Source organism: Ranitomeya imitator, chromosome 8 (genome assembly GCF_032444005.1).
Source record: "Ranitomeya imitator isolate aRanImi1 chromosome 8, aRanImi1.pri, whole genome shotgun sequence".
NCBI classification, from domain to species: Eukaryota; Metazoa; Chordata; class Amphibia; order Anura; family Dendrobatidae; genus Ranitomeya; species Ranitomeya imitator.
This window is the reverse complement of record NC_091289.1, coordinates 90,760,773-90,785,555: the sequence shown is the minus strand read 5'-3', so window position 1 is coordinate 90,785,555 and position 24,783 is coordinate 90,760,773. Positions and strand designations below refer to the sequence as shown.

Here is a 24,783-nt window from a genome sequence, read left to right as displayed (position 1 = left end):
ACTAAAAGTCCCACAGAGACACTTCAGGCTAATAGCGCAGAATACGTTCTCCTCTGCGACACATACCGGTCATTCACAACAATGCCGGTCACTGTCTCACAATATACATATGTGTGTGCTATGTGGATATAGATATGTGTGTGCTCCATGTTTATACATATTTGTGTATGTGCTATATGTACTGTATATACATGTGTGTTCATAGTATTTGGATATTCACGTGTGTGCTATGTGTATATACATAGAGTATGTTTGTATGATATATATGCACACATACATGTGTGCTGTGTGCATAGAGAAATGTGTGTGCTCCATGTTTATACAAATGTGTGTAGGTGCTATGTGTATATGTGTGTGTACGTTATATGTGTATATATACGTTTGTGCGGTATATATACTGTACATATGCATGAGCTATATATGTATACCTACAGTATGTGTGTACTATGTGTTTTGTAGCGTTTCCCTTACTTCGGGTCTTGGGGGACACTCGCTTTGCACGGGAATAACGCATACAGGCAAGATTTCTCACACAAATCAAGTCCGTTACGGTTTATTAAAGCATCATAAACCGCACCGTAAGCCAGGTTACACACAGTCTGCTACTTTAACACGTGTGGCTTTACAAAACATTCGGTAGTCACGTATTTTCTCTTCATTACATTACATGCATTAACGGAACATATTAAACCCTGACAGTCTGTTCCAACGGCAGATACGTCTCTGCCGTATATCACAGGTTTTATCCCATACCAGGGATTACCTCAGGAACTTCGGCTCTACACACTGACTCCTGCCATTGCTGGTTCACAGGGAAACTGCCTCACTGGGATCACCGTCCTTCTGACCAGGGCACCTCGGATAGTCCAGACCCACAGTAGGAACTGTAGCTTCCCCAACACAGAAACCGTCCCAGGCTCTGTAGATGCAGCCTTTCCTGCGCTTCCAGGAAGACCAGTCACAGGCTCTTCCAACACACAGGCCATCAGTCCATGATCTTACCAAGTGCTTACAGGACTCCAGTCCATCCGCGGACAATCCAACACTCTGACCATTCCCAGACTCACACTCTTACCAGGTGCTTGCAGGACTCCAGCCCATCCCAGGACAATCCAAGACCCTCGAGCATTCAGTCCATAGCCTCAGCAGTGCTTCCAGGACTCCAGCCCACTTCAGGACAATCCAACACCCAGGCTATTGCAGGACTCACTCCTCAGTGCTTCCAGGACTCCAGCCCATACCAGGACAATCCAACACTGACCGTCCATCAGGTCCACAGTCTCAGGTGCTTCCAGGAAGACTCCACTCACAGGAGCTTCCAACACCGACCGTCCAGGACCTAGCACATGGAACAAACGGATCCATCCCCAGGAACCATGTGACCCACACCCTGGTTACATTATATACCTTTTAACCACTCCCCTGGGTGGGAGTGTGGGTGTGTGTGGCTAGTCTGACCCTCCCATCTCTCATAACTAGCCCTGCCAATCTCCCATTAGAACTACACAATTACTTGTGGGACTACACGTCCCAGCACGCCAAACAAACTTCAGACTGACAGCGCAGAGTGTCTTCCTCTGCAACACACACACCAGCCATTTACACTCCTGCCGGACTTTGTCTCATCATATTTATGCCTCCAAGCGCATCTTGGAGCGCACACACAGCGCCACCTGGCTGTAACGTGGGTCACTGCACCACAGTTTATACATATTTGTGAATGTGCCATATGTATATACACGTGTGTATGTACAATGTGTGTGAATGTGCTATGTGTATATATATCTGTGTATGTTCGGTGTGTATATACACATGTGTGTGCTATGTGCATATAACCATGTGTGCTATTTATATAAACATAGGTGTATGCTATATATACACTGTATATATGTTCATATGCATGTATATGCTATTTTCTATACATACTATGTATATTCGCTTTATTTATTTACATATGTGTGTGCATATCTGCTGTGTGTGCATAATGTTTCAAATCGGCTCAGGCTGATTTCACATTTGCGTTTATTGGCGCTGCGTTTTAGCGCAAAAAAAGCATGCTTTTTTTCCTATATTTAACATTAAAAACGCGTGCGGTTTTTTTGTATGCGTTTTGCTGCATTTGACGACGCATGCGTCGTTTCTCTGCTTGCATTTTGTTGCAGACATGCAACATGTAGTAATTTCTAGAGACAAAAAAATGTATTGCTGTCTATGTAAACGCATGCGTTTTTAAGCACATGCATTTGGTTGCGTTTTTAAACGCATGCGTTTCCATAGAAAAAAACAAGTATACACAGTGATAAGCCACCATCAAGGTGATAAAGGGATCCAAACCCTAACCCTAACCCCCCACCATCAAGGTGATAAAGGAATCCAAACCCTAACCCTAACCCCCCACCATCAAGGTGATAAAGGGAACCTAACCCTAACCCTAGGGATCCAAACCCTAACCCTAACCCCCCACCATCAAGGTGATATAGGGATCCAAACCCTAACCCTAACTCTAACTCCCCACCATCAAGGTGATAAAGGGATCCTAACCCTAACCCTAACTCTAGGGATCCAAACACTAACCCTAACCCTAGGGATCCAAACTCTAACCCTAAACCTAGGGATCCAAACCCTAACCCTAGCTATTTCTATTTATAGTGGGTTTTCTAGTTGATTTTGATGATTGGCAGCTGTCACACACTTCTCATCATGAGTTTCAAAAACGCAAACGCAGGAAAAAACGCATGTAAACGCGTCAAAACGCCGTGTTTTTTTTTACCGCATTCGAAACCGCATGCGTCTAAAAAAGGCAGCGTTTGCACGCGTTTACATGTGTTTTTTTCACCACCTGCGTTTGCGTTTTTAAACGCAAATGTGAAACTAGCCTCACTAAGCTGAGGTAGTCACAGAAACATTTCCATTTAAGTTTCAACTGGTTTATTGAAAAAAAACATACTGCATAAACAGTGTAAAATTAAATAAACAAACACGGTCCTTCTGAAATGACGGGAAAACAAAATAAAATATAGTACAGTCTGTGTGGCTGCGGAGATCCGCCCACTTAGGGAAAAAAAATGTTTTGCTTTCTTTAACACAAGGACAGTTCTGCAGTTCTCATCTGTAGAGACACCAAACACTGATTCCAAAGGCTGCACATTCTGAACCACACCCTGGGGTGAAGATATGGTGAACAGCCTCCCACCCACTCTTCTGCTGTTCACTAAAACTCAGCCCTTAATATGGCCAATTAACCCATCTCAACACTTAGTATACTGGAGCATTTTTCCAGATTCATATCAGTTGAGTGACACATATCTCCCCTCCAGTATTTTAGCAGTAACCTTCTTACATATTCCCCCCCTCCTCTGCCCAAAGCCATCGGTTTTGGCATCTTTAATCACTAAATAGGAAACTCTAGGCAGGGCATCTGCATTACCGTGTAGTTTCTCACGCCTATGCTCCACAGAAATTTGAAGTTCTGGAGTGCTAGAAACCAGCTAGTCACCCGGGCATTCTTCATCTTTCTTGCTCTCATTCATCACTATCCTGAACTTTCAACCTAGCTCAGGATGTCAATTGTGCATTTGATGGCCAAGCATTCTTTTTCTACTAAAGTATAATTCTTTTCACAAGAGGAGAGTTTCCTACTGAGAGATAGAATTGAGCATTCCTCACCATTTATTTCCTGGGACAATGAGCCTGAACCTGACCTCCGGAGCATCTGTCTGGGCCAAGAACTTCTTACTGATGTCAGGTGCAACCAAGACTGGCTGTTTACACAGAGCAAGCTTTAACTCTTGGAATGCTGTCTCGGTTTTGGAACCCCTTTTGGCCATGGACATCTTTGCGCTCTTAATGACGTTGGTCAGTGGTGCAGCTATCATGGCGAAATTTAGGATAAACCGCCGATAGTATCCCACAATTCCCAGAAACACCCTAACCTGTTTCTTGGAGACTGGTTGCGGCCAATTTTGGATTGCCTTTACTTTGTTCACTTGTGGCTTTATATCGCCCCTCCTGATGATATAGCCTAAGTATTTGGCCTGTTCTGCACTTCTTTGAATTTATGATAAACTCTGCCTTCTTCAGCGCATCCAGTAATAATAATAATAATAATAATCTTTATTTTTATATAGCGCTAACATATTACGCAGCGCTTTACAGGTTGCACACATTTTCATCGCTGTCCCCGTTGGGGCTCACAATCTAAATTCCCTATCAGTATGCCTTTGGAATGTGGGAGGAAACTGGAGTACTCGGAGGAAACCCACGCAAACACGGAGAGAACATACAAACTCTTTGCAGATGTTGTCCTTAGTGGGGCTTGAACCTCGGACTCCAGCACTGCAAGGCTGCTGTGCTATCCACTGCGCCACCGTGCTGCCCCGACTCGATCTTCTGCTAATTACTTCCCCAGTCTGTGCTGAAGATCACATTATCATCCATGTAAGCTGAGGTGTACTTCTTTTGAGGGGCTAGGATCTGGTCCACGGCCCTATTGAAGGTGGCTGGGACTCCCTGCAGCCCAAAATCCATTCTGGTGTAATTGGAGCACATGTCATGTGTAGAGACGGCTGTATTCTCCTTGGCACCTTGGGACAGAAGAATTTGCAGATACCCTTTCATTAGGTCAAGGGTGGTGATGTATCTGGCATATCCCAGCCTCACAGTGAGTTCATTGACCCTATATATCGGATGCACATCAAACTAGAACACCTCATTCAGCTTCCAATAATCATTACAAAAGTGCCATTCTCCTCAGCTTCCCATGTCTCTTTTGCAATATCCAGAAGAAGGGGGTGTCTTCCATACAACAGCTCAATCAGCTCAAAACCGCAAAGAGGCCTCTGGAACTTCCCTAATAGAAAACAGCAGATATGGAATAGGCAATCCCAATTTCGTCCATCTTTCCCCATGACCTTCTTGAGAATGGACTTCAAGGTTTTGTTGAACCTCTCCACCAGGCCATCCATCTGCGGATGGTACACCGACATCCTGAATTGTGTAATCTGGAGAGCCTTGCGTAGCCTTCTCATTACTCTGGACATGTAAGGAGTTCCTTAGTCAGAATCTGCTTTGGCAGGCCCATCAGGGAAAAATATCTATTAGCTCTCGGGCTATACTCCTGGAGGAGGACTTTCTCAGTGGTACTGTCTCCGGGTACCGTGTTGCGCAGTCTATGACCACCAGGATATATTTGTGCCCACTGGCGGACTTAACTAGGGTCCAAAACATGCATACCAATTCAGTCAAATGGAACCTCTACTATAGGTAATGGTACTAGGGGACTACAGAAGTGGGAGACTGGAGCAGTTATCTGTTGTCTAAGACAGGACCGACAATAGGTAAGAATGTCTCGACGTCCAGGCCAGTAGAACCTCTGAAGGACCCTCTCTTGGGTTTTGTCAACACCTAGATTCTTCCCAAGACATGAGAATGGGCCCTGTCTTACACTCTATGTCTATTGGTTGATCTATTGCCTACCCTTTCAGTTTAGTAACCCAATATAGGAAGTCCGCATTTACTGAAAAATATGGAAACTTGGTGTCGGCCCCAGGGTCTTGAGCAAACCCATTTATAGCAGTAATAAAATCAAACACCAGAAAAAAATTAAACTAATAAAAAGTTTAGACAAAAGGCTAGACTATCATGACTCTTCAAATAATCCTGGCTCCTCACATAATCTTTAATTTACTTAAAAAAATATAAAACACATACCTGAAAGGGATTCACTTTGTCTTTTATTCAATGAAATTGATGTGTTTTGAACCTTGGTGTTTTGAGTCTCAAACAGAACCTGCTGTGGGTCATTCAGTATACTGCTGTGTGCCGAAGTGCAACTACTTGCTGGACAATTTTCATCCTGCAAAAATAAATTATGAAAAAGTTTAGATTTAAGGTTATACATATTGGAAATACAAAATGTTTTTATCCCATTATGACCACTTTGAGCACATCAAATAACCAACACAAAGCCAACAGAACTATTGTACAGTGGCATGAAAAGTTTGGGTACGCCTGGTCAAAATTACTGTTATTGTGAACAGTTAAGCAAGTTGAAGATGAAATGATCCCTAAAAGGTCTAAAGTTAAAGATGACATGTTTCCTTTGCAGTTTAGGCAAAAAAATACATTTTTTCATCTTTTCCGTTTTAAAAATAACAAAATAAAAGGGGCTGATGCAAAAGTTTGGGTACTCTGCATGGTTAGTATCTAGAAGAACCCGTTTCTGAGAGTATCACAGCTTGTAAAAATTTTTTGGTGCCAGCTATGTCTTTCAATTCTTGTTTCAGGTATTTTCATTCATTCATCCTTGGAAAATTCTTCCAGTTCTGTGAGATTCCTGAGTCATCTTGCATGCACTGCTATTTTGAGGTCTAACCACAGTTTTTCAATGATGTTCCGATTGCGAGGGTCTTTATAAAACCTTTAGCTCGCGCCTTTTGAGGTTGCCTATTGTGGATTTTTACATGTGTTTAGGATAGTTATCCATTTGTAGAAGTCATCCTCTTTTCAACTTCAGCTTTTTTTTACAAATGACACAAAAGAGCACAGTGAGGTCAAAAATACTCTGTTGTAAAAAATCACAGTAATAAGCAAGTGCTAGTCAAAAGATGGAAAAAACAGGGTATTTAGTTGATACGTTTTTTTGCAAAAAATAGTATACTAAGCTGCTCCACCAATCGTCAAGCTATACCCATATAGAGCAGTCTTACCTAATGTATATAATCCCTATCTGATTTATTTAAAAACCTGATCATCTGTATAGTACCTGTAAAAGCAGGGTTCAGAGACGGAATATCCATGTGGACATGCTGGATGGAACAGCTTTGATGCAAACGACCCATAAGGAGTGGTGGACTCCCTAGTCTTGTAGAAACAAGAAAACAATTATAGAACCAGAAACACATGGGTTACTTGCACATTGAACAAGTCTGTAGGAAACTGTTCACACACCACCAAGAAACTTGAAGACACAAAAGAGCACAGTGAGGTCAAAAATACTCTGTTGTAAAAAATCACAGTAATAAGCAAGTGCTAGTCAAAAGATGGAAAAAACAGGGTATTCAGTTGAGTATACATTTTTTTGCAAAAAAAGTATCAAATAAATACCCTGATAAGGTTTTTAAATACATCAGATAGGTATTATATACATTAGGTAGGACTGCTCTATATGGGTATACCTTGACGATTGGTGGAGCAGAGTATACATTGTTTTGCAAAAAAACGTATCAACTAAATACCCTGTTTTTTCCATCTTTTAACTAGCACTTGCTTATTACTGTGATTTTTTTACAACAGAGTATTTTTGACCTCACTGTGCTCTTTTGAGTCTTCAAGTTTCTTGGTGGTGTGTGAACAGGTTCCTACAGACTTGTTCAATGAATGATTTGTGGGCCTCCAACATTTTCATTTTCAGAGTGCTAGGCAACTGCTTAGAAGAACCCATAGCTGTTGTTTTTTGGCCCAAGGTTAGAGAAGGGTGGGTTTTTATAAAGCTGCAATATTTGCTTCACCTAGCTTTTCCCAATAGTGAACAAGCTATAACCCAAACAGAGTAATTAACCCCTTTCTGACATCGGGCGTAATAATACGCCAATGTTGGACAGCCTCCCTTGGATGTGGGCTCCAGCGGTGAGCACACATCTTTCCTGGTACATGTCAGCTGTTTTGAACAGCTGACATGTGCCCGGAATAGCCGTGGGTGGAATAACAATCCACCCATGACATTAACCCATTATATGCCACTGTCAAATGCTGACAGCGGCACTTATCTCAAGCTTCAGGCCAAAGGGCCGGAAACTCGCTCACCGGTGACCCCCATCATGTGATCACGGGTCACCGGTTCATTGGCATAACAACCAGAGGTCACCTAGAGACCTCTATGGTTGTCACTGCCGGATTGCTGTGAGCGCCATCCAGTGGTTGTCAGTCATAGCAATTGAGTAATTCTACTACATAGAGGCGTTCTGATCATCGCCCTATTGTAGCAGAGACTATCAGGTCCTGGCAGCTTCCACTATTGAAGCATGTCAAACGTAAAAAAAAGTTTTTAAAAATATGAAAAAAAAAATAAAAGTTCAAATCACCCCCCTTTTTTGCCTCATTCAAAATAAAACAATAAAAAAATCAAACATACACATACTTGGTGTCGTCGTGTTCAGAATCACCCAATCTATCAATAAAAAAAGGATTTACCTGATAGCTAAATGGCGTAGCGAGAAAATAAGTCAAAACGCCAGAATTACGTTTTTTAGTCGCTGCGACATTGCATTAAAATGCAATAATGGCAGATCAAAAGATCATATCTGCACCAAAATTATATAACTAAAAACGTCAGCATGGCACGCAAAAAATAATCCTTCACCCAACACGAGATCAAGAAAAATGGAGACGCTAACGTAAAATGGCAAAAAAAAAATTTTTTTTAACAAACTGGAATTTTTTTTCACAATTTAGGTAAAAAATAACCTAGACATGTTTGGTGTCTATGAACTCGCAATGATCTGGAGAATCATAATGGCAGGTCAGTTTTAGCATTTAGTGAACCTAGTAAAAAAAAGCCAAACAAAAAACAAGTGTGGGATTGCACTTTTTTTGCAATTTCACCGCACTTGGAATTTTTTCCCATTTCCTAGTACACGGCATGGTAAAATCAATGGTGTTGTTCAAAAGTACAACTTGTCCCGCAAAAAACAGCCCTGATATGGCCGTATTGATGAAAAATTAAAAGGTTATGGCTCTGGGAAGAAGGGGAGCAAAAAATGAAAATGCAAAACCGAAAATACCTCTGGGGGTTAAGGGATTAAGGTCTGAAACATTGGCCAAAGTCATCTGATCACACAAATCTACAAGGGTGCCCAAGCTTTTACATCAGCCCGTTTTCCTTTTTGTAATTTTTAAAATGTAAAAAATGGATAAATATATATTTTTACCTAAAATACAAAATAAATGTGTCATTTGTAACTTTAGATCTTTTTGAGATCATTTCATCTACAACTTGCTTAACTGTTCAAAATAACAATAATTTTGACCAAGTGTGCCCAAAGTTTTATATGCCACTGTATTGCAACACAAAAGGAAAATGTAAAAATTCGGAATATGCTTACCAATAAATGAAATCTCCAAAGAGCTTTCTTAAGAATTTTGAATTCTTCATTTACTGGATTTGATCCACTTAAACTTCTTTTTAAAGATGTTAATCTTGACTGGCTTGAGAGTGCAGGATTTATGTCTGTCCCTATATACTTCTGTACTTTTGTGTCATTGGTGATTGTGTTTGACTTCACTGTGTTATTTGTCTCCAACGTTCCCATAAAGTATTGATTCTTGTCATCCAAATTTATTTGTTCTTTTGCCAGATCCATTCCTTCTTCCATCTCCATTTTTTCTATCCAATGTTGTAAGGTACCACTTGTCTTTTCCACACTTAAATTTACCTGCTCCTTTTGACACTGATCGTGTTTCCAATTTCTGAAATTAATGGTAAAATAAAATAATAACAATTGTCAGTTACATCCGGACTCCCACAGTGATCACATTGTTGTATGATGTACATATTTGCCATTTTAATGTGTAGCCGGTGGTAAATATTCAACACACAACCAATTTTATAAGTAAATACATTTCTAAAGGAGCTATTGATATTAAATACTCACCAGATGTAGGTAACAACCTATCCAATCCACACAGGCAAAGAAATCAAACCATAGATGTCCATAACTTAAGCTATTCATAATAATGGGAAAACACACAGGGAAAGAGTATTGAAAATTAGTGATGCGTTCAATACTTGTTTGATCTGCTGTAAGTACAGTTGTGCTCAAAAGTTGACATACCCCGGCAGAATTTTTCCTTTCTTGGCCTTTTTTCAGAGAATATGAATAACACCAAAACTTTTTATCCACTCATGGTTAGTGGTTGGGTGAAGCCATTTATTGTCATACTACTGTGTTTTCTCTTTTTAAATCATAATGACAACCCAAAACATCCAAATTATCCTGATCAAAAGTTCACATACCCCATTTCTTAATACATTGTATTGCCCCCTGTAACATCAATGACAGCTTGAAGTTTTTTGTGGTAGTTGTGGATGAGGTTCTTTATTTTCTCAAATTATAAAGCTGCCAACTCTTCTTGACAAAAGAAGTTCCTGTAAATTCCTGGGATGTCTAGCATGAACTGCACGCTTGAGATCTCCCCAGATTGACTCAATGATATTGAGGCAGGAGACTGGGATGGCCACTCCAGAATCTTCACTTTGTTCTGCTGTAGCCAACGACAGGTCGACTTGGCCTTATGTTTTGGGTCGTTGGCATGTTGAAACGTCTAAGTACATTCCGTGTGCAGCTTCCGGGCTGATGAGGTGGCTACTTTGAAGAACCAAGAATATAAGACATATTTTTAGTTGTTTCACACTTTTTTGTTAAGCATAAAATTCAACATGTGTTAATTTATAGTTTTGATGCCTTCAGTGTGAATTTACAATTTTTATAGTCATGAATATACAGAAAAATCTTTAGATGAGAAGGTGTGTCCAAACTTTTGGTCCGTACTGTATATATATATATATATATATATATATATATGTATAGTAGCGTGGCTAAAGGTTGTATAGTCGACGGGAGATATGTGTCACATAGGTGGCTTGTCGCTGTATCATAACCCTGCCTATCTATGTGTGTTTCAGGACCTGTGGTGATGTCATAACCACATGTCTAATCATGTGATGGGTTCCTAGGTGTGGTTAGACCTATAAAAGAAAGGGTAATGTTTAACACAGCAGATGTGTGTAGAGGTGAAACCCTCCAAAGTGTGTTAAGGCTCCAGGACTGAGCCTGAAGGACTGGACACTTGTATTTTCTTTTCCTGAGCTAAAGGCTATTTGATTTTTTGTTATCTACTATGTGGTTTATGGAGCAATAAACCCTCTGAACTTTTAATGGAACGTGCCTCCTGAGTGTCAGCCGTCGCACCTGAGCGAGTGTAACCCTTACAATTGGTGGTAGACGTGCGGGCAGCGTTCCCAGCGGAGACGTAAGTCTATTATTTCATGTCTTGGGTCAAGTTTGTTGCAAGCCAGCAAGCATTGCGGGGGAAAAGGGAGGACCTGCTGAAACACTTGGTCCAGTTGCAGTCACAGCAGGAGCAAAGGCGGAAGATACAGCAAGAGACCAACAGGCTGTTGATGCAGCAGATACAACAGAGCCAGCAGGAGCAACGGCAGCAGATACAACAGAGCCAGCAGTAGCCATGTGTTATGATTAGGTAATTCAGTACCACAATGGACTTAGAAGTCAGAGCACATACAGTGACCTGACAATAACCCAAAAACATAGAACGAGCTCTGAGACGTGGGAACTCTGCTGACCGCAATCCCTAATCCTCTCCAACCACACTAGAGGCAGCCGTGGATTGCGCCTAACGCTTCCTATGCAACTCGGCACAGCCTGAGAAACTAGCTAGCCTGAAGATAGAAAATAAGCCTACCTTGCCTCAGAGAAATACCCCAAAGGAAAAGGCAGCCCCCACATATAATGACTGTGAGTTAAGATGAAAAGACAAACGTAGAGATGAAATAGTTTTAGCAAAGTGAGGCCCGACTTTCTGAACAGAGCGAGGATAGGAAAGGTAACTTTGCGGTCAACACAAAACCCTACAAACAACCACGCAAAGGGGGCAAAAAGACCCTCCATACCGACTAACGGCACTGAGGTACACCCTCTGCGTCCCAGAGCTTCCAGCAAGCAAGAAAAAACAAATAAGCAAGCTGGACAGAAAAAAACAGCAAACAAAAATAACAAAAGCGGAACTTAGCTATGCAGAGCAGCAGGCCACAGGAACGATCCAGGAGGAAGCAAGTCCAATACTAGAACATTGACTGGAGGCCAGGATCAAAGCACTAGGTGGAGTTAAATAGAGCAGCACCTAACGACTTCACCACATCACCTGAGGAAGGAAACTCAGAAGCCGCAGTACCACTCTCCTCCACCAACGGAAGCTCATAGAGAGAATCAGCCGAAGTACCACTTGTGACCACAGGAGGGAGCTCTGCCACAGAATTCACAACAGTACCCCCCCCCTTGAGGAGGGGTCACCGAACCCTCACCAGAGCCCCCAGGACGACCAGGATGAGCCATATGAAAGGCACAAACAAGATCGGGAGCATGGACATCAGAGGCAAAGACCCAGGAATTATCTTCCTGAGCATAACCCTTCCACTTAACCAGATACTGGAGTTTCCGTCTCGAAACACGAGAATCCAAAATCTTCTCCACAATATACTCCAACTCCCCCTCCACCAAAACCGGGGCAGGAGGATCAACAGATAGAACCACAGGTGCCACGTATCTCCGCAACAATGACCTATGGAATACGTTATGGATGGAAAAAGAATCTGGAAGGGTCAAACGAAAAGACACAGGATTAAGAACCTCAGAAATCCTATACGGACCAATGAAACGAGGTTTAAACTTAGGAGAGGAAACCTTCATAGGAATATGACGAGAAGACAACCAAACCAAATCCCCAACACGAAGTCGGGGACCCACACAGCGTCTGCGATTAGCGAAAGTTGAGCCTTCTCCTGGGACAAGGTCAAATTGTCCACTACATGAGTCCAAATCTGCTGCAACCTATCCACCACAGTATCCACACCAGGACAGTCCGAAGACTCAACCTGCCCTGAAGAGAAACGAGGATGGAACCCAGAGTTGCAGAAAAACGGCGAAACCAAGGTAGCCGAGCTGGCTCGATTATTAAGGGCGAACTCAGCCAAAGGCAAAAAGGACACCCAGTCATCCTGATCAGCAGAAACAAAGCATCTCAGATATGTTTCCAAGGTCTGATTGGTTTGTTCGGTCTGGCCATTAGTCTGAGGATGGAAAGCCGAGGAAAAAGACAAGTCAATGCCCATCCTTGCACAAAAGGCTCGCCAAAACCTCGAAACAAACTGGGAACCTCTGTCAGAAACTATATTCTCTGGAATGCCATGTAAACGAACCACATGCTGGAAGAACAGTGGCACCAAATCAGAGGAGGAAGGTAATTTAGACAAGGGTACCAAATGGACCATCTTAGAGAAGCGATCACAAACCACCCAAATGACTGACATTTTTTGAGAGACGGGAAGATCTGAAATAAAATCCATAGAGATATGTGTCCAAGGCCTCTTCGGGACCGGCAAGGGCAAAAGCAACCCACTGGCACGAGAACAGCAGGGCTTAGCCCGAGCACAAATCCCACAGGACTGCACAAAAGAACGCACATCCCGCGACAGAGATGGCCACCAAAAGGATCTAGCCACTAACTCTCTGGTACCAAAGATTCCAGGATGACCAGCCAACACCGAATAATGAACCTCAGAGATAACTTTATTCGTCCACCTATCAGGGACAAACAGTTTCTCCGCTGGGCAACGATCAGGCTTATTAGCCTGAAATTTTTGCAGCACCCGCCGCAAATCAGGGGAGATGGCAGACACAATTACTCCCTTTTTGAGAATACCCGCCGGCTCAGATAAACCCGGAGAATCAGGCACAAAACTCCTAGACAGGGCATCCGCCTTCACATTTTTAGAGCCCGGAAGGTACGAAACCACAAAGTCAAAACGGGCAAAAAACAGCGACCAACGAGCCTGTCTAGGATTCAACCGCTTGGCAGACTCGAGATAAGTCAAGTTCTTATGATCAGTCAAGACCACCACGCGATGCTTAGCTCCTTCAAGCCAATGACGCCACTTCTCGAATGCCCACTTCATGGCCAGCAACTCTCGATTGCCCACATCATAATTTCGCTCAGCAGGCGAAAACTTCCTGGAAAAGAAGGCGCATGGTTTCATCACCGAGCAATCAGAACTTCTCTGAGACAAAACAGCCCCTGCTCCAATCTCAGAAGCATCAACCTCGACCTGGAATGGAAGCGAAACATCTGGTTGACACAACACAGGGGCAGAAGAAAAACGACGCTTCAACTCTTGAAAAGCTTCCACAGCAGCAGAAGACCAATTGACCACATCAGCACCCTTCTTGGTCAAATCGGTCAATGGTTTAGCAATACTAGAAAAATTGCAGATGAAGCGACGATAAAAATTAGCAAAGCCCAGGAACTTTTGCAGACTTTTCAGAGATGTCGGCTGAGTCCAATCATGGATGGCTTGGACCTTAACAGGGTCCATCTCGATAGTAGAAGGGGAAAAAATGAACCCCAAAAATGAAACCTTCTGAACACCAAAGAGACACTTTGATCCCTTCACAAACAAAGAATTAGCACGCAGGACCTGAAACACCATTCTGACCTGCTTCACATGAGACTCCCAATCATCCGAGAAGATCAAAATTTCATCCAAGTATACAATCAGGACATTATCCAGGTACTCTCGGAAGATGTCATGCATAAAGGACTGAAACACTGATGGAGCATTGGCAAGTCCGAATGGCATTACTAGGTACTCAAAATGGCCCTCAGGCGTATTAAATGCAGTTTTCCATTCATCGCCTCGCTTAATACAGACAAGATTATACGCACCACGAAGATCTATCTTGGTGAACCAACTAGCCCCCTTAATCCGAGCAAACAAATCGGATAACAGCAGCAAGGGGTACTGAAATTTAACCGTGATCTTATTTAGAAGGCGGTAATCTATACAAGGTCTCAGCGAACTATCCTTCTTGGCCACAAAAAAGAACCCCGCTCCTAATGGCGACGATGACGGGCGAATATGCCCCTTCTCCAAGGACTCCTTCACGTAACTCTGCATAGCGGCGTGCTCAGGCACAGATAAATTAAACAGTCGACCTTTTGGGAATTTACTACCAGGAATCAAATCAATAGCACAATCACAATCCCTATGCGGAGGTAGGGTATCGGACTTGGGCTCATCAAATACATCCCGGTAATCAGACAAGAACTCTGGGACCTCAGAAGGGGTGGATGACGAAATAGACAGAAATGGGACATCGCCATGTATCCCCTGACAACCCCAGCTGGACACAGACATGGATTTCCAATCTAATACTGGATTATGGACTTGTAGCCATGGCAACCCCAACACGACCACATCATGCAGATTATGCAACACCAGAAAGCGAATAACCTCCTGATGTGCAGGAGCCATGCACATGGTCAGCTGGGTCCAGTACTGAGGCTTATTCTTGGCCAAAGGCGTAGCATCAATTCCTCTTAATGGAATAGGACACTGCAAGGGCTCCAAGAAAAACCCACAACGCCTAGTATACTCCAAGTCCATCAAATTCAGGGCAGCGCCTGAATCCACAAATGCCATGACAGAATAAGATGACAAAGAGCAGATCAAGGTAACGGACAAAAGAAATTTTGACTGTACAGTACCAATGGTGGCAGACCTAGCGAACCGCTTAGTGCGCTTAGGACAATCAGAGATAGCATGAGTGGAATCACCACAGTAGAAACACAGCCCATTCTGACGTCTGTGTTCTTGCCGTTCAACTCTGGTCAAAGTCCTATCGCACTGCATAGGCTCAGGTTTATGCTCAGATAATACCGCCAAATGGTGCACAGATTTACGCTCACGCAAGCGTCGACCGATCTGAATGGCCAAAGACATAGACTCATTCAGACCAGCAGGCATAGGAAATCCCACCATGACATCCTTAAGGGCTTCAGAGAGACCCTTTCTGAAAATAGCTGCGAGCGCACCTTCATTCCATTCAGTGAGTACGGACCACTTTCTAAATTTCTGACAATATACCTCTATCTCATCCTGACCCTGACACAGAGCCAGCAAATTTTTCTCTGCCTGATCCACTGAATTAGGTTCATCGTACAGCAATCCGAGCGCCAGGAAAAACGCATCAATATTACTTAATGCAGGATCTCCTGGCGCAAGAGAAAATGCCCAGTCCTGAGGGTCGCCACGTAAAAAAGAAATAATGATCCTAACTTGTTGAACTGGGTCACCAGAGGAGCGAGGTTTCAAAGCCAGAAATAGTTTACAATTATTTTTGAAACTCAGAAATTTAGTTCTATCTCCAAAAAACAAATCAGGAATAGGAATTCTTGGTTCTAACATAGAATTCTGAACCACAAAGTCTTGAATATTTTGTACTCTTGCCGTGAGCTGATCCACACATGAAGACAGACCTTTAATGTCCATCGCTACACCTGTGTCCTGAACCACCCAAATGTCTAGGGGAAAAAAAAGGCAAAACACAGTGCAGAGAAAAAAAAATGGTCTCAGAACTTCTTTTTTCCCTCTATTGAGAATCATTAGTACTTTTGGCCTCCAGTACTGTTATGATTAGGTAATTCAGTACCACAATGGACTTAGAAGTCAGAGCACATACAGTGACCTGACAATAACCCAAAAACAGAACGAGCTCTGAGACGTGGGAACTCTGCTGACCGCAATCCCTAATCCTCTCCAACCACACTAGAGGCAGCCGTGGATTGCGCCTAACGCTCCCTATGCAACTCGGCACAGCCTGAGAAACTAGCTAGCCTGAAGATAGAAAATAAGCCTACCTTGCCTCAGAGAAATACCCCAAAGGAAAAGGCAGCCCCCACATATAATGACTGTGAGTTAAGATAAAAAGACAAACGTAGAGATGAAATAGTTTTAGCACAGTGAGGCCTGACTTTCTGAACAGAGCGAGGATAGGAAAGGTAACTTTGCGGTCAACACAAAACCCTACAAACAACCACGCAAAGGGGGCAAAAAGACCCTCCGTACCGACTAACGGCACGGAGGTACACCCTCTGCGTCCCAGAGCTTCCAGCAAGCAAGAAAAAACAAATAAGCAAGCTGGACAGAAAAAAACAGCAAACAAAAATAACAAAAGCGGAACTTAGCTATGCAGAGCAGCAGGCCACAGGAACGATCCAGGAGGAAGCAAGTCCAATACTAGAACATTGACTGGAGGCCAGGATCAAAGCACTAGGTGGAGTTAAATAGAGCAGCACCTAACGACTTCACCACATCACCTGAGGAAGGGAACTCAGAAGCCGCAGTACCACTCTCCTCCACCAACGGAAGCTCATAGAGAGAATCAGCCGAAGTACCACTTGTGACCACAGGAGGGAGCTCTGCCACAGAAATCACAACAGCCATGGCAGCAGATGCAGCTTCTGGCAACCGCCATCCAGGGCAGGACGATCGCCCCAACCCCAGGTCTGGCTGATGACACCTACGTCCGGAAGGCGGTAAGACGCGCATTGCAGAAAATTACCCCCGGGGATGATGTTGAGGCTTTCCTGGCAGTGTTTGAGAGGGTCGCTGAGAGGGAAAAACTTCCGCCAGACCAGTGGGCAGAGGTACTGGTGCCATACCTGACGGGAGAACCTCAGAAGGCGTACTATGACTTGACCTTGCAGGATGCCAAGGAGTATCACAAATTAAAAGCTGAGATTCTCGCACGTTTGGGGGTGACACTGACTGTTAGGGCACAGCGAATTCACTGCTGGGCCTATCACCGGGAAAAACCGCCTCGCTCCCAAATGTTTGACCTGTTGCACCTGGTCCAGAAATGGCTGCAGCCAGAGTCCTCTACGCCTGCACAGATGGTAGAACGAGTGATGATGGATCGGTTTGTGCATTCCCTCCCAAGGCCCATACAGACTTGGGTTGCCCATGGTGATCCCCAGAATTCCGACGAACTGATCGGACTGGTCAAGAGATACCAAGGGATGGAAGGCACCTTCGGGAGGCAGCCCACGCAGTACTGGGGGTTCCAGAAAGGTGCTGAGTCCCAAATAGGGGTGGGGCATCCAAGGTCACAAAGGGCGGGGGAGGTGGTGCCCAAGGTCCCTACGGGTGATATTATTTGCTGGAGGTGCCACGGACAAGGACATATAGCTGCCCATTGTTCCCAGAACACTGAGCAGATGGACTGCAGCATGGGACGCCGTAGTTCATACTATGCATATCTAGCCTGCAGTGTGAACTCTCCGCCCAACGAGGGGCCTCAAGCGTGTCCCATAAAGATGAATGGTCGAGCAGTAACGGCGCTGTTAGATTCGGGGAGCTTAGTGACCCTGGTGAGGGCCACTTTTCCTCTCCACCTGCTCCCGGGAAAGAAAGTCGCCGTGCGATGCATACATGGTGATGCAAAGGACTACCCTATGGCCAGGGTGGACATTGAAACGGCATGTGGCACTGAGTCTCATGTGGTCGGCGTCGTTTGGGACTTGTTGCACCCTATAATTATTGGCCGTGATTTCTGTTTGTTTTGGGATTTGTGGGGAAAGGGTTCTGAGGTCCCTAGCAAGAGTAGGGAACCAATGAACCCTAAAAAGGTGTCACCACACCCAGAGACAGACATGTTTCCTTTTTGTGTTCTGGTTGGGGATGAGGAGGAAGTGTCCCCTGCATCTGACATTCTGGAGTTAGAGGTCACCAGTGAAAATTTTGGGACTGCCCAACATAGGGACCCCACTCTGAGGGAAGCCTTTAATAATGTCACAGTTATTTATGGGGTTGTACAGGAGCCGGGGGCAGATACAAGATTTCCGTATTTTCTGATGTGTGGGGAGGTTGTTGTACCGGGTCACAAAAATAAGGGAGTAGTTGGTAGAGCAGTTGGTAGTGCCGGGTCCATATAGACGGAAGGTGTTGGATATGGCCCATTCACACATCTTGGGTGGACACCTAGGGGTGGAAAATACACAGGAACGGGTTGTGCAGAGGTTCTATTGGCCTGGGTGTCACTGGGAAATAGTGAACTACTGCAGGTCCTGCCCTACATGTCAGCTAACTGCCCCTGCTCCTCATTTCCGGAGCCCCCTTGTGCCATTGCCCATTATTGAGGTGCCATTCGAGAGAATTGCCATGGACTTGGTCGGTCCCTTAGTTAAATCAGCCCAGGGCCATCAGTATATACTAGTCATCCTGGACTATGCCACACGCTATCCTGAGGCAATTCCCTTGAGAAATTCTTCCTCGAAGATTATAGCCGCGAGTTGGTCTATGTGTTTTCCCGGACAGGTCAGCCGAAGGAGTTCCTGACTGACCAGGGGACACCTTTCATGAGCAAGGTGATGAGGGAGTTATGCAACGTCCTGAAAATCTCCCAGTTGAGGACCTTGGTGTACCATCCTTAGTCAGATGGCCTTGTTGAGAGATTTAACAAGACACTGAAGAGCATGCTGAGAAAAGCTATAGAGAAAAACGGTAGAGACCTGGATCATGCCCCGCGTTGATGAGCTCATCGAAAGGCTTGGGCACGCCAGGTACATAACCACCTTGGATTTGACGAAGGGGTATTGGCAGATTCCCATGGCACAGGAAGCCAAAGAGAAGACAGCGTTTTCTACACCAAATGGATGCTTCCAGTATGTCCAGATGCCGTTTGGCCTACAGGGATCTCTGGCGACCTGCCAGAGGGCTATGGATAGAATCCTTGCACCCGACAAGCCATACGCTGCTGCGTACCTGGATGATATCGTCATCTTTAGCCCGGACTGGGAGAGTCATCTGGAAAAAGTCCAAGCGGTGTTTGATGCTCTAAGGGAGGCGGGGTTTACAAAAAAACCAAAGAAGCGTGCCTTGGGTAAGGAAGAAGCTAAGTACCTAGGACATGTAGTGTGCCGTGGAGAAATCAAACCCCAAATCAGTAAAGTGGAGGCAATTCAAATATGGCCAAAGCCACTCTCCAAAAAGCAAGTTAAAGCCTTTCTGGGGATCATGGGATATTACAGGAGGTTCATCCCAAACTTCGCCTCGATGGCTGCGCCTCTGACTGATCTGCTAAAGGGGATGAAATCAGTAATGGTTAAATGGTCCGAAAAGACAGACTCAGCCTTTCAAGAAATGAAAGAGGCTCTGTGTAAGCAAAGTGTTCTGATGGCCCCAAACTTTAAGAAATAGTTTATTCTTCAAACAGATGCCTCAGATGTTGGGGTAGGAGCAGTTCTTTCCCAAGAGCTACATGGAGAGGAGCATCCTCTTCTCTATCTGAGTAGGAAACTGTCCTCGTCTGAAAAGAATTACTCAGTCATAGAGAAGGAGTGTTTTGCCATAAAGTGGGCGGTGGACACGTTATGGTACTATCTGCTGGGACGTAAATTTAGACTGATATCCAACCATGCCCCACTTAGATGGATGAGGGAAACAAAGGGTAGAAATGCTAGAGTCACCCTTTGGTTCTTAGCCCTGCAGGACTTCAATTTCCATGTGGAACATAGAGCCGGGAAGCTGCACGGTAATGCTGATGCCCTATCAAGAATCCCTTGTCTAGTGGTAGAAAGTGCCAAGCCCCACGGCTTTAGGCAGAGGGGGAGGTATGCAGCGTGGCTAAAGGTTGTATAGTCGACAGGAGATATGTGTCACATAGGTGGCTTGTCGCTGTATCATAACCCTGCCTATCTATGTGTGTTTCAGGACCTGTGGTGATGTCATAACCACATGTCTAATCATGTGATGGGTTCCTGGGTGTGGTTAGACCTATAAAAGAAAGGCTAATGTTTAACACAGTAGATGTGTGTGGAGGTGAAACCTTCCACAGCGTGTTAAGGCTCCAGGACTGAGCCTGAAGGACTGGACATTTGTAGTTTCTTTTCCTGAGCTAAAGGCTATTTAATTTCTGTTATCTACTATGTGGTTTATGAAATAATAAACCCTCTGAACTTTTAATGGAACGTGTCAGCTGTCGCACCTGAGCGAGTGTAACCCCTACTACATATGCAGTATATACAGTGGGGCAAAAAAGTATTTAGTCAGTCAGCAATAGTGCAAGTTCCACCACTTAAAAAGATGAGAGGCGTCTGCAATTTACATCATAGGTAGACCTCAACTATGGGAGACAAACTGAGAAAAAAAAATCCAGAAAATCACATTGTCTGTTTTTTTAACATTTTATTTGCATATTATGGTGGAAAATAAGTATTTGGTCAGAAACAAACAATCATGATTTCTGGCTCTCACAGACCTGTAACTTCTTCTTTAAGAGTCTCCTCTTTCCTCCACTCATTACCTGTAGTAATGGCACCTGTTTAAACTTGTTATCAGTATAAAAAGACACCTGTGCACACCCTCAAACAGTCTGACTCCAAACTCCACTATGGTGAAGACCAAAGAGCTGTCAAAGGACACCAGAAACAAAATTGTAGCCCTGCACCAGGCTGGGAAGACTGAATCTGCAATAGCCAACCAGCTTGGAGTGAAGAAATCAACAGTGGGAGCAATAATTAGAAAATGGAAGACATACAAGACCACTAATAATCTCCCTCGATCTGGGGCTCCACGCAAAATCCCACCCCGTGGGGTCAGAATGATCACAAGAACGGTGAGCAAAAATCCCAGAACCACGCGGGGGGACCTAGTGAATGAACTGCAGAGAGCTGGGACCAATGTAACAAGGCCTACCATAAGTAACACACTACGCCACCATGGACTCAGATCCTGCAGTGCCATACGTGTCCCACGGCTTAAGCCAGTACATGTCCGGGCCCGTCTGAAGTTTGCTAGAGAGCATTTGGATGATCCAGAGGAGTTTTGGGAGAATGTCCTATGGTCTGATGAAACCAAACTGGAACTGTTTGGTAGAAACACAACTTGTCGTGTTTGGACGAAAAAGAATACTGAGTTGCATCCATCAAACACCATACCTACTGTAAAGCATGGTGGTGGAAACATCATGCTTTGGGGCTGGTTCTCTGCAAAGGGGCCAGGACGACTGATCCGGGTACATGAAAGAATGAATGGGGCCATGTATCGTGAGATTTTGAGTGCAAACCTCCTTCCATCAGCAAGGGCATTGAAGATGAAACGTGGCTGGGTCTTTCAACATGACAATGATCGAAAGCACACCGCCAGGGCAACGAAGGAGTGGCTTCGTAAGAAGCATTTCAAGGTCCTGGAGTGGCCTAGCCAGTCTCCAGATCTCAACCCTATAGAAAACCTTTGGAGGGAGTTGAAAGTCCGTGTTGCCAAGTGAAAAGCCAAAAACATCACTGCTCTAGAAGAGATCTGCATGGAGGAATGGGCCAACATACCAACAACGGTGTGTGGCAACCTTGTGAAGACTTACAGAAAACGTTTGACCTCTGTCACTGCCAACAAAGGATATATTACAAAGTATTGAGATGAAATTTTGTTTCTGACCAAATACTTATTTTCCACCATAATATGCAAATACAATGTTAAAAAAACAGACAATGTGATTTTCTGGATTTTTTTTTCTCAGTTTGTCTCCCATAGTTGAGGTCTACCTATGATGTAAATTACAGACGCCTCTCATCTTTTTAAGTGGTGGAACTTGCACTATTGCTGACTGACTAAATACTTTTTTGCCCCACTGTATATATATATATATATATATATATATATACTAGATTGTGGCCCGATTCTAACGCATCGGGTATTCTAGAATATGCATGTCCCCGTAGTATATGGACAATGATGATTCCAGAATTCGCGGCAGACTGTGCCCGTCACTGATTGGTTGAGGCAACCTTTATGACATCATCGTCGCCATGGCAACCATTATGACATCTACGTCGATACTGTGCCCGTCGCTGATTGGTCGAGGCCGCCAGGCTCTACGTCCTTTATGACATCATCGTCGCTGTGCCCGTTGCTGATTGGTCGAGGCCTGGCGGCCTCGACCAATCAGAGACACGGGATGTCTACGGCCTTTATGACATCATCGTCACTGTACCGGTCACTGATTGGTCGAGGCCAATCAGAGAGGCGGGATTTCCAGGACAGACAGACAGACAGAAAGACAGACAGACAGACAGAAAGACAGACAGAAAGACAGACAGACGGAAAAACCCTTAGACAATTATATATATAGATATATATATATCCATCTCAGTGAAATAATATATATATATATATATATATATATATGTATATATATATATATATATCTATATATATTTTTTTTTAGAGCTGTGGGTGCCCTGTGATTGCTATGTATGCCCCTGATTGCAGGGAAGTAATAATGAGGAAAGTCTGACTAGTTTCTCGGAGCCCGAGGCTCCAGGGTCCCATTGCCAGATTGTCATCATCATAAGCAGTGTACCGTGCAGGGAGGGGGACCCAGGCACAGTTCTTGAACAAGGTCCCCAAGCTATTAGTGTCCACCCCTACCCCCAGCCAGTGGCGTGTCGCTAATAGCCACACACCATGCAGCTGCTAGGGAGCCCATGAGTAAGGGGGCCCACCCAGTGCCAGTGAAGCAGCAGAGCAGAAGGGTGACAGGAGGCAAGAGTCGGCTGCTGTGGCTAAAGCCTGTGCCTGCTGTTAAAGAGAAATTCATATTCACTGCTCCCCACGCCCATAGTCCCTCCCACCTCTATGCACTGAATCCAGTGCCAAGAGATGGGAGGGACTGTAGGAGTGGAAGGCAGTGAATATTCATTTCACTTTAATAGCAGGCAATGTAGCCACAGCTGCAGGCTTCCTGCTTCTGGGCAATCACATATGCCCATTACTAAAGTGAATGAATATTTACTGCTTTCCACACCCTTGAATATGGTATATATCAGTGAGCGAGTGAGTACGTGGTGGCCATAATACAGTAGGAATGCATTATATTCTATGGGCGACTGCATTATATTCTATGTGGGGGTTGCGTTATACTATATGAGGTCAGAATTACATTCAATATGGGGACTGCATTATGCTCTATGAAGGACTATGGGGAGTGTATTATACTTTATGGTGGACTATGGAAAGAGTATTATAATCTATGGAGGATTATGGGGAGAGTATTATACTTTATGGAGGACTATGGGGAGTGTATTATACTATATGGAGGACTATGGGGAGTCTATTATACTATATAGAGGACTAGGGGAGTACATTATACTATATGGAGGACTAGGGGGGAGTCTATTATACTATATGGAGGACTATGGTGAGTGTATTATACTATATAGAGGACTATGGGGGTGTATTATACTATATGGAGGACTATGGGGGTGTATTACACTATATGGATAACTAGGGGGAGTGCAAAATGCAGGATATTCATCAAGTGATTGGATTGGTTATGCCAGAACAAAAATCATTGTTCTCATCAGAACATCTCTGTTATGAAAGCAATCCAGTGACACAGTGTGCCAGCAATCAGAGCACATACAGTGATCTGACAATAACCAAAAACAATAGAACGAGCTCTGAGACGTGGAATCTCTGTAGACCGCAATACCTGAACCTATCCTAACACAACTAAAGGCAGCTGTGGATTGCGCCTGTCACTACCTATGCAACTCGGCACAGCCTGAGGAGCTGACTAGCCTGAAGATAGAAAAACAAGCCTGACTTGCCTCAGAGAAATACCCCAAAGGAAAAGGCAGCCCCCCACATATAATGACTGTTAGCAAGATGAAAAGACAAACGTAGGGATGAAATAGATTCAGCAAAGTGAGGCCCGATATTCTAGATAGAGCGAGGATAGCAAAGAGAACTTTGCAGTCTACAAAAAACCCTAAAGCAAAAAACCACGCAAAGGGGGCAAAAAGACCCACCGTGCCGAACTAACGGCACGGCGGTACACCCTTTGCGTCTCAGAGCTTCCAGCAAAACGAATAGACAAGCTGGACAGAAAAAGTAGCAACAAAAGCAAGGAAGCACTTAACTAAGCAGAGCAGCAGGCCACGGCCACAGGAAAGATCCAGAAGCTCAGGTCCAACACTGGAACATTGACAAGGAGCAAGGAAGACAGAATCAGGCGGAGTTAAATAACAAAGCAGCCAACGAGCTCACCAGAACACCTGAGGGAGGAAGCTCAGAAGCTGCAGTACCACTTGTGACCACAGGAGTGAATTCAGCCACAGAATTCACAACAGTACCCCCCCTTGAGGAGGGGT

At 44.2% G+C, this 24,783-nt stretch overlaps 1 protein-coding gene across 7 annotated transcripts in view; it reads right to left on the bottom strand.

The window, feature by feature from the left end:
* PDE4DIP (phosphodiesterase 4D interacting protein) overlaps positions 1–24,783 on the bottom strand; it is a 1,776,665-nt gene that overhangs the window by 660,825 nt on the left and 1,091,057 nt on the right. For all 7 annotated transcript variants that reach the window (XM_069737152.1, XM_069737153.1, XM_069737154.1 and 4 more), the window contains 2 exons: positions 9,102–9,465; positions 5,710–5,854 (listed from right to left, as the gene is read on the bottom strand). In XM_069737152.1, the coding sequence (XP_069593253.1) occupies positions 5,710–5,854; positions 9,102–9,465 (509 nt within the window). The remainder of the gene's footprint in view (positions 1–5,709; positions 5,855–9,101; positions 9,466–24,783) is intronic.